The sequence below is a fragment of the Neolamprologus brichardi genome, chromosome 17 (assembly GCF_056152115.1).
Source record: "Neolamprologus brichardi isolate AB-2024 chromosome 17, ASM5615211v1, whole genome shotgun sequence".
NCBI lineage: Eukaryota > Metazoa > Chordata > Actinopteri > Cichliformes > Cichlidae > Neolamprologus > Neolamprologus brichardi.
Window position 1 is genome coordinate 6,627,624 of NC_142120.1, and position 10,218 is coordinate 6,637,841.

Sequence of the window (10,218 nt, forward strand, 5' to 3'; positions counted from 1 at the left end):
AAAATCCTGATGTGATTTGTTAGTGATTTGTTCTCCATTTTCATAAAATTGGAGACTTTTGATAGTTATGGACTGATTTTCCTTTTTTAAAGTTACATTTGTAGCAGCAGGAGCATGTTCAAAAGACACAAGAAGCCCAGATGCTCCAGTTTTCCACAAGCACTTGAATGCTGCATGCATTTGTGGATTTGTAAAAAGTTAAAGTTGAAGACTCTCAAAACCCAACATGCACATGTGACATGTCCCTTTGTATCAGCCAAATGTATTCATTTGTATTTATTCATTTTCTAATATAAAGATTGTACACAAGTGTTTGGATTGGAATGTACCTTTGGCGTTACTCAACTCATAACCATCAAGTTTTGTTAAACCAGACAACAGACACTGAAAACTTATTATATAGCATAATTGAAAATAGCATAATTTTCAAAATGAACTACGTGTTGTATTCAGCAGTGCTTCCTCTTGCTAGCTATGAAAACCAGTGCAGCTGTAAGGCACTTTCACAGTGGCTTCACTTTTTCAGCAGTAACTACATCCTACGTTTACATACAGTCTGTGGTTCAAACCTGACAAAGTGGTGTTTTGCTGCAGGTTCCAACTCGAACAACATGTTTTAGAGAAATGAACCAAGCAAGGATTTAAGTGAGCTTTGAAGTAGGAGTTTGCTCTCCTTTAGTGCAATTGTCACAAGTGTTCACCTACAAGCACCAACCTGTTTTAAATCCAGTTGTATTACAAGCCAGTGTACACAAGGAATGAGGTACCATAGGTGTAAGCCTGAGTAACAAAATAGTGTGTTTAATCCACCAGTTTCCATTTAAATAGCAGGTAAACACAGGCGTTACTGATCACATTAGTTAAAGGTCTGTGCCTAAGCAGAAAAGAACAATGGCTGCTGTGAAAAAGGCTCTATGCGACTCCTCCCCCCCTTAAAGCTGCCATGCTCAACATCCAAGTCCCCGAATTTGGATTATTTTTTCAGACTTAGGAAGTTCCCCTCGGAGAGCAAAGAAAAAATGGTTCAGGACAACATACAAAGATTTTTTTAATCCGTACTTACAACAGTAACGTTTCTTTGTACAGTCATTATACGTTACAGTACAAAAAATGAAACTACAGTTTATATGCCATATTAGTCCATATCAGTATTCTGCATTTCCATGTATTTATTCTGCATCCTATTATGTCTACTGTTAAGCATAATCGACTTTTCCCTAAATACAAAAGGAAAACCTCTGCAGTTATTTATCACAACATAACAATATGATACAAATATGACAAAACAGCCATGCAGTGTTGTCAGATACATAAAGGAGCATTAAGAAGTTGCTCTCTAAGTGTTAGGTGTGAACATCCAATGATTCACCTGTTGCTCCCGTGACTTTGCTTTTCTTGGGTTACTTATAAACTTTACCGATGGATTCACAGACTCAAGAACAAGTTTGTCTAAATTACTTTTGTCCCTGAAAAACGCTCCTTTCCACTCTGAAAATTCTTAATTCAAATGTCAGGCTACTTTTTTTAAATTTCTTCTGCCTTAATTTATCACTCAAAAATCGTCAACCCACTACTTTCGCCTGAGTCCACCGTGTATGTTATGTATTAAAGTAAGTGGATCCCACAGACCACTGAAGCCTCACAAGGTGGAGTCCGCCTCAGAGACGGGGAAGTAGCCATTTGTAGTCTTGGTGGTGTCTACCTCTGGAGCAAAGATAGCCAGTAACCTCTCCTGCTCCCTCTTGGTTTTAGGTAAGTCGTCAGATGGTCTGATGAGCAACTGGATGCGCTGTGAACGAGCAAACAAAGATTAAAATCAGGAGCACGTCAGCTGGGCACAAATGTTTTCCTCTGACAGGACGATCAGCATACCTCTCTGAGTGTCCCCTGGGTGGTGCTGATCTTATACACCATCCAAAGTGGAATGCAGACCATGGAGGAGAGAGCAAGCAGCCAGCCGATCACATATCCCCACCACGGGTACACATACTCATTGTTGTACTTCAGAGGAGTGTATTTAATGAGGGAGAATGCAAAGGTGCCCTGCAGAGACAAGGTAACAGGGTACGGCAACTAGTGAGGATCAACCTGCTTTATTTCCTTTTTTTTTCTTCACTAATAGAACATTTATTGTCATTTTTGGAAGTTTATCTACTTTACTGAGACTCACGATGCACGTGGCAGGGGAGAAGAACAACCAACAGCACTTGATATACGGTCCTGGCCGGTAACCAATCATATCTTCAATGTTATCATAAAAGCGATCAGCGCCTGGAAAAACACGATTTAGACACATCTCATCGTGGCACAGTGTAAAACTCCCAGCTGGGTTTCTGCCAGTAACTTGGGTGAACACTCAGAATTACTCGTCAAAGCTTGTGCTGTAATCTGTTTGCTTACCGTAAACCCACGCAATGCAAACTGTCTCAAAGATGGACATGAAGAGAAGACACATGCCGCTGGCTGCATAGTAATCAAAGAGCTGAAAGACATACATGCCCCCCTAAACAGATACAAACCAAAGAGGTATAATCATACAAAAATAGCTTACAGTTACAGTTTTAGACAGTTTTTTCTACTCTTGGCTCCGTATGATGTCACTGAAAGGAGATATCCCTAATATGGTCATCTTAGGCACATAGCTTTTGCTGCACACACCTGCAGAACCCCTTTGTTTTTGTCTTTTTACAAGGGGCAGCCAATCAGAAGAAAGCTGGTTTAAAGGGTTTAAGGTTAGGATGGCTTATTGCAAAACTATTCTAATAAGATCCAAAAATAAAAACAGCGACCTGGAAATGAGCATAATAGGTCTCCTTTAACTAAAAATGAATGGTAGCTTGAAAATACTGTACAGTAAAATACTGTTATATAGTATAGTGCTGTTATTATACAAAGACCCTGAAACATTGAAGCCCAAAAGTTGACTATTTCAGCCCTCATCCTAAAATTGGGAGCATTGCATAACAATGCTTGTCACTTACCTGAGAAGGGTCGCACAAAACCATTGACACACTTGTACTTACAAACTGAGGACTTGTTGACACCTCTACAGAGCATTCATGCTTCCAGCTGTGCAGAGGTGAAACCACGTCAACTACGTTGGACTCTAGTAAGAGTTTATTTAATCAGAACAAAGCATCCCACCACCAGCCGCAATCCCTCCACCCCCAGCAACTGCCCAATTTGTTGAGAGTATGTGTGCGTATGAAGACAATAGCTTTAATGTCACATGATCAAGCAAACTGCTGCTAAAGGCATTCATTCCTGTTAGGAAACAAGGGATGACACCACAGCTTTTAAAAAAAATTGAATAATTTAAAGACACTCGTATGAAACCATTTACTACACACTACAGGCAAATTTTGCTTCTGTACTTGTTGATCTTTGGCTGTGTGAATCTGTGTGTTTATAGTCCCAGAGAGTGACACCTACCTCCATAAGCATGACGAGGCCCATGAGGAAGGAGACCAGGACCACGGCTAACAGGAAGAGCTCCCGGCGGTACTTTCGACGGAACACGGCTGGGTACATGTCGACGATGGCCGTCACAAGGCTCTCCACGCACACAAACTGATGTAGGAGAGGGGGGAAAAGTCATTAATAGGAATGCGATCATCACTAAAGCAATCATGAAAAAGAAAAACCATCAAAGAGGCGGAGCGTGTTATCTGAAAATGGTGCACAGCTTTGTACCTGACTGTCCAGCCCTAGAAAAACAATCATGATGAAGAAGAGGGCCGCCCACAAGGGAGACAAGGGCATCATGGACACAGCACGAGGGTAAGCTATGAACGCCAGGCCAGGGCCTGTGCAGAGACAACGCAAACAACTTAAACTGAACAAACACAAACCAACCTAAGTATCAAAACAAATTAGTGTCACTATGGGATTACTGCTACTTTGCTTGATATCAGGCCTCACCAGATTCTGCCACTTCTGAAATGGGAACATTTTGCTCATAAGCCATGAAACCCAGGATGGAGAAGATCGCAAAGCCTGCCATGAAGCTGGTGCCACTGTTCAGAAAGCACAGCGCCAGGCAGTCTCTGCAACAATATGTTAAGTGTCCTTTTACTGCGCAGTTAAGCATTAGATTCGGAAAGGCAATTATAAAGTAAGAGGTGATGATGCTGATGCTTGAGTTAGTGATTTTAATTGAGTCTACCCACCTTGGCGACCCCCAGCTTCTTCTTCTAAATATTAAGAATTACTTCGAATATAATCTTAAAAAGAAACTTTAGAGTATTTAAAGGGAAAATTCACTCTAAATTTTTATTATTTTATTATTATATCAATCTTTTGATGAGGTCTGCTATGGTACTTGCCTTATCTATTCTGGTGGCAGGGTCCGGGGCTGTACAACTTTGTGCAAGGAATGTGATATGATTTGAGCCAGCCATGCTCCCTTCTGTCCGATGACAGTGACAGTGAGGTGAGTTGCTAGCGATATCTTGAACTTTTCCGTTAGTAAGCTCTGCTGTTTTTGCCGTTGTGAGTTGCTGTTAGCCTCTGTTAGCCAGCATGAGTAAAACTTTCTTTGAAGTGAAATTAAACATTGTATAACATAGAAAATAAAATTTAAAAAAACTATTTGAAACTTTAATCAAAGTGTTTATCAGAGGGAAAGTGCGATTTTGAGGACGCTGGAGTCTAGCATTAGCTGGCATGATGTTAGCTTACAACTAGCTGTTTTTGCTGTTTAGCTGGCTCGTTGTCAGCTGTCTGGAGATATCAGGGTCACATGTTTAAGCTGCTGACAATAAGTAATTGAGGAAATATCAAGAATAAATATACATTTTATACATGTTTTTATTTGTTAGAGCACTGACTGCAGAGGAGGAAAAGGATGATGTGTGAATGAGGGAGGAGATGTTGAACGTATACATGTACAAATCTTAAATTGTCATATAAAGTTTGAAAGAGCTATTTAGCATGCTGTGTATGTGGCTGTTTTCTAGCCACCTACATGATTTTTAAAATGCCACATAACATGGAAAGTTATTTATCAGTTTCACGTGGGAACTTTCACTGCAGACGGAAGTGTGCACCAACTTCAACGGAGTGGTAATGTTTGCTAGTTGTACAATGTTTTGTTCTGCAAATGTATACAGTAGAAAGAAATGAGTTTGTATGTGAAACGGCTCACACAGTTTTTCAAATGCTTTGGTTAGCTGGTTGGTTTGAGTGCAGCAAAAGTATGTAATTTTAACTTTTAATTTAAAACTGGGCAATTTGCACTAAAACAATCTAAAAACAAACAAATGTCAAAAATGAGCAACTTATTGGCTTAAATAATCTTGAGAAATGACTTGAATCTATGTAAGCGTGTAATTGAATAAGCACATGGATACTGCATTGCGTACATACCTATAGCAGTTATTATTATATTTATTGTAACTGCCCAGAGCAGTCAGCGACCCCAGACAGATGGCATAGGAGAAGAAGATCTGAGTGCCAGCATCCATCCACACCTAACACAGGAGAGATATGAATATAGAGATATAGAGATTTCAAATGCAGCGCTGTGTGACCAGGAGGATTGATGTGCTACATCTTTCCATAGACATTCAGCCATCACTGACTACAGCAGGTGGGCAAAAGTGAAATGTCTGTTACTGGATTTGCTCTAGCTGAATATTTATTAACCATGCTTCCATAAATAGCAAACTGAGATGATATTGCACTATTTCAACAACCAACACTTGCCGTGCAACTGTTTTGAAACACCATTGGGCATTTAATTAGGGAGTTATTTTGGACTTGGTCTGTAAATCTGAAAAAACACAATTAAAAAGTTTGCTTATAACTAGACATGTCTATACGATGGAACGGATAACAGCTCAACTACAACTAAAAGTGCCAACCTTTGAGGAAAAAATGGAGACTAATTATAAAATATCTTCAAAGGACACTCAAGCCTTAACATTGTTACATCTGTGCTTAGGTATTGGTATGTATGTATGTATGTATGTATATGTGTATATATGTTTTTTATTTTAAATTAAGTTTTTGAATAACCCCCACCATTATATGCAGCAGATTAGGTCTCAGGTCATGTTGTTGATGTGAATTGCCTTGTTATTTTTGGCAAAAAAAATTCAACAAAAAAAAAAAAGTTTGCTTATTTGCCCCAAAATAAGCTAGATTCTTGTAGAAATCCTACTTCTCCCATACATTTTAGTTAAAGATTCTTTTGGTCACTTAAAAAGCCACTTTAAAAGGTCTTGTTCCATTAAAAAGGGGGGAAAGCCTGATTTTGTGTCTGCTTTCAGCTCAGTCCTGGTAGATCTTGTGTTTACAGTCCCAGTGGTGTCTTGACCTTGCATTTAATCCCTGCGGTCCCTGTCTCTTTCATGGAGAGCAGATGGACCCAGCAGAAACAAGTTTCCCCCCAACCGAGAGCCATGGGGTACCTGCTCTTGGTTCACGTCACTCTTTGAAAAATTTGCGACTGGTCTAAGTGAGTTTTGTGCAAATGATCGTCATACCTGTGGATCTGCCAGTCGCCCCAAATCAGGGTAAAGGTAGAACTGGATGCCGATTCCAGCGCCAGGAAGGGTGAGTCCTCTGATCAACAGCACAATCAGCATCACGTAGGGGAAGGTCGCAGTGAAGTAGACCACCTATATCGACACACGCATATGTGCAAACAGGAAACATGCCAAAATAATCACCACATGACATCCATCAACTACCCCAGAGCTGCCTCTGAGTCCCCCTCTCACCCACCTTTCCTGTGGATTTCACCCCCTTCCAGATGCAGAAGTAGCACATGACCCAGGCGATGAACAGACACAGGGCCAGGTCCCCATTCAGCGAGCCCATTTGGTCAATGCCTGGGGAAATCCTTAGTGCTCTTCTCCTATTGAAACGGGGGAAAAAACACACCAGTGACAAACCATCTAAATCATTAAGTCACTATCTGCTTTTCATCGAGAGTGCGACAACTCACTCCCAGAACTCAATGACAGGAGAGGTGGTGTTCGGTTTGATCATTTGGTCAGTTGAGGTGTTTCTCCTCTGAAACTCCACACAGTTTTCTGTAGGGGAAAAACCACATAGAAATTATTTACCATTGCACTATAAGAAGGGGAAAAATACATTCTAAGAGGAAACATTCAAGAAGCTTTGTTGTGTTACCTGTATTCCACGTATTGTTGCAGGAAGACCAAGGTAGGTCCCAAGAGAAGGAGAAAGACAGATAGAAAATCCCCCAAGCCAGAACGATGATGTAATAGAAGTTTAGCAGAGTCACTATCACCTGGGTGCCATAGCCAAGACCTGCACAAATGATATTTAAATATACGTAACAATATTCACCTTTATAATTAGTATATTCTGAATATGAAAAAAATATGTATGCTTAGGGCTGATGTTGGTCTTCCAAAACACCAGTGAGAATAATAATGGAGATGAGGAAGAGAGATCACCCGCTTAAATTTGAGACTGAATTTATAATCCTTCTTTTTCACATACAAAGTCATGAAAGATCAGACACCATCATATCATAAAGACCTCATAGTCCCATATTATCCCAGTAAAGCATGCTGGTTTGGACTGAAGGCTTACTTGTGATTTGTAGAGTTTCTAAAAATAGAACGGGAGACAGAGTCTCAGGGTTCAGGAAGCAGACACCCTCTCTACTTCTAAGATTAGGCTTAAAACTTTCTTTGATGAAGCTTATATTGTACTTAGGGCTGGATCAGGTGACCCTCAAACATCTATTAGGTATGCCGTTGTAGGCTCAGGCTGCTGGGGGACTTCCTGTGATTCGCTGACAATTTTCATTTTCAGTCCCTATGAAGCTATTTTTTCCAGATTACTCTCTTCTGTGTCAAAATCTAAGAATGTACGTCTCTTTTCTCTTCTTATGCTCCTCCCTGAACCTGGTTCTACTGAAAGGAAGTTCTTCTTCCCCACAATCACCAAGTGCTTTCTTATAGAAGGTTTGTGCATCAGTGGGGGTTGTCTCTCGCTAACACTAGCAGTTTACTTTACAATACAACGTGCCTTCAGGAGATTCCTATTCTGATACGGCACTATACAGATAAAACCGAATTTACCTGAATCCTCCTTACCTTCAAACAAAGGACTGATCTTCCTCCAGCAGGTAATGCCTCCCTCACTGGTGTACTGGCCCAGTGCTACCTCCAGGAGGAAGACGGGAACACCACAAGTAAACAGGAAGATCAGGTAAGGGATGAGGAATGCACCTGAGTTGAAAAAGAGCAAATGATCAAGGGTTAGAGTTTATACTGAAGGTATACTCTGTTCGAATGCAATGTATTTCTACTGTCTGCACCTTTAATATTGAATCTGATTTGGAATAAAGTACAAAAACATAAAAAGGAAAGGAGACCACATAAAACCATGAAAGCCTGCAGAGAGGCCGAGGGCATGTGGCTTGTTCAAGTTTTCTGCCTCTCTGCAGAAACAGCTGCTGTGAGCGAGGAGCAACAACAGCTGTCTGACCCCGCTCATTCCCGAACTCTGACCCCGCCACCCCATGGAGGGCGAGAGAGAGAGAGAGAGAAATGGGTATCTAATTTAGCAGTCAAACAAGCATAACATGCAGCCAATGAAGGAAGAGTTGTTTTTCCAAACAGATTTTCAGAAATTTTGAATGCACCTGTTTTTACTTCTATCATCAAATCAATTTAAGGATAAATTTTGCCTTTGAATAAAGTCTGCAACTCGCGATAACAAGTTTTGTCTCTCATTAAGTCCATTAGTGAACAGAGATCAATTTCAGAATAATACTAAGATCTTCAGGTGTTTGCTTAACATACCTTTTGTACAAATTAGTGACGTGCATGAATTAGTTGATGGAAAACTGCAGAGGAGCACTCTTTATCTTCTCTACTTAGCTCATCTTCCCACTCACCTCCCCCGTTCTTGTAGCACAGATAAGGGAACCGCCACATGTTGCCCAGGCCGATGATGGAGCCGGCGACTGACAGAACGAACTCCAGCTTATTGCTCCACTGACCCCTCTCCTCCATCTTCACTTCAGAGGGTGGCAAGTCGCTGGCATGGCTGGTGTAATTGGCGAGGCCGGCGTTGACAGAGTCTCCTGTACAACAGATGTACACGAGGATTGCAGTAGGCCATGGAAACTCGATGGCTGACACCCATATCGCCTGAAGTGGAAGCCGATGTGTCTGCACACCAAACTGTTCCGGCTGTAGAGCGCACCAAGTTCAAATACATGTGCACTTACCTTTCATCGTGGTGTCACTCTTGTGATGAACTTGAAGCTGAATCTGTCGGTTTCAGTTTGACTGGGACCAAGGTTTGACTATTTAACGTGGCTGGACAGAGAGGTGGGGTTTTGTAACGCTAAACCAAGGCCAGCCTCCACTCTTTCCCTGCATGTGGTCCCTTCCGAGCAAAGTACATCATCTACCATGTCTCTACTGTTAAAATAAGATGCAATGTAATAGTCCAGGGGGATGACATTTGACCTGTCAGCCATAACTCATGTTCTCGTTGCAATGCACTTTGGCTACATAGGTATAAAGAAACAAATATACATGTCTGTTTACATGAACAGATGCATTCTAAAAGTCAAACTAGTTGATGGAAGAAGGTTTTCCACAAATACGGTGCTAAGGTCTGAAAGAAATACATGTGTTGCTATATAGCAGATAGACCATTGTTTCTCCTTTCATCTATGTTTAGCATTTTGGTCAAAAAGTCTTCTCAGTGGATGGGTCTGAAGACACAACATGCAGCAGGTGGTGGAAGATGTGGCTGCATAACAAAACAAAAGTTATGTAATTCTTTGAGTAGCCTCGCAGCCCAACGTGGTTGCCCTTTCTTTCAGTCTGATAGAGGTGCCTCACTCAGACGGTTGCCAAAAGCAGACGGAGTCAGTTCACACTGGATCTGACCTGTCTGAGTCAGGAGTGGACATCAGCACAACCCCCGCCCTTGCCATAATCCTCTACTCCCCCAACAGACCTGCGCACAGGTAGTGATACGTATAAGCTTGACCAGTTAATTTTTCACCGTGATAATCGAGGCCCTGCTTTGAAAATGAATGTCACATAGCTGATGTGAGGTTTAAACCAGTTTGAAAAGAAATCAATCAACCACTCAGTGACACATCTTGAGGTCACTCCCCCCGCCTTCACAAACAAGAAGTTTAGAAGAGGAGATGGTTGTCGTTTGTGTGCTTCGTCACATGAAGGAGAGAAAAAAACAACAACATTGCAA

General features: G+C 41.3%; 1 protein-coding gene across 1 annotated transcript; it reads right to left on the reverse strand.

The window, feature by feature from the left end:
• Nucleotides 1–1,030: 1,030 nt before the first annotated feature.
• LOC102796813 (sodium- and chloride-dependent GABA transporter 2-like) lies at nucleotides 1,031–9,371 on the reverse strand. Its single transcript, XM_006780573.3, has 15 exons — nucleotides 9,221–9,371; nucleotides 8,885–9,073; nucleotides 8,079–8,213; nucleotides 7,141–7,281; nucleotides 6,953–7,040; nucleotides 6,730–6,862; nucleotides 6,489–6,623; nucleotides 5,368–5,471; nucleotides 3,922–4,046; nucleotides 3,694–3,806; nucleotides 3,433–3,570; nucleotides 2,401–2,503; nucleotides 2,171–2,271; nucleotides 1,873–2,043; nucleotides 1,031–1,789 (listed from the first exon to the last, which is right to left on the reverse strand). Exons 1-15 carry the CDS (start codon nucleotides 9,225–9,227, stop codon nucleotides 1,640–1,642), a joined length of 1,833 nt encoding a protein of 610 aa, XP_006780636.1. The 5' UTR covers nucleotides 9,228–9,371; the 3' UTR covers nucleotides 1,031–1,639.
• Nucleotides 9,372–10,218: the final 847 nt, after the last annotated feature.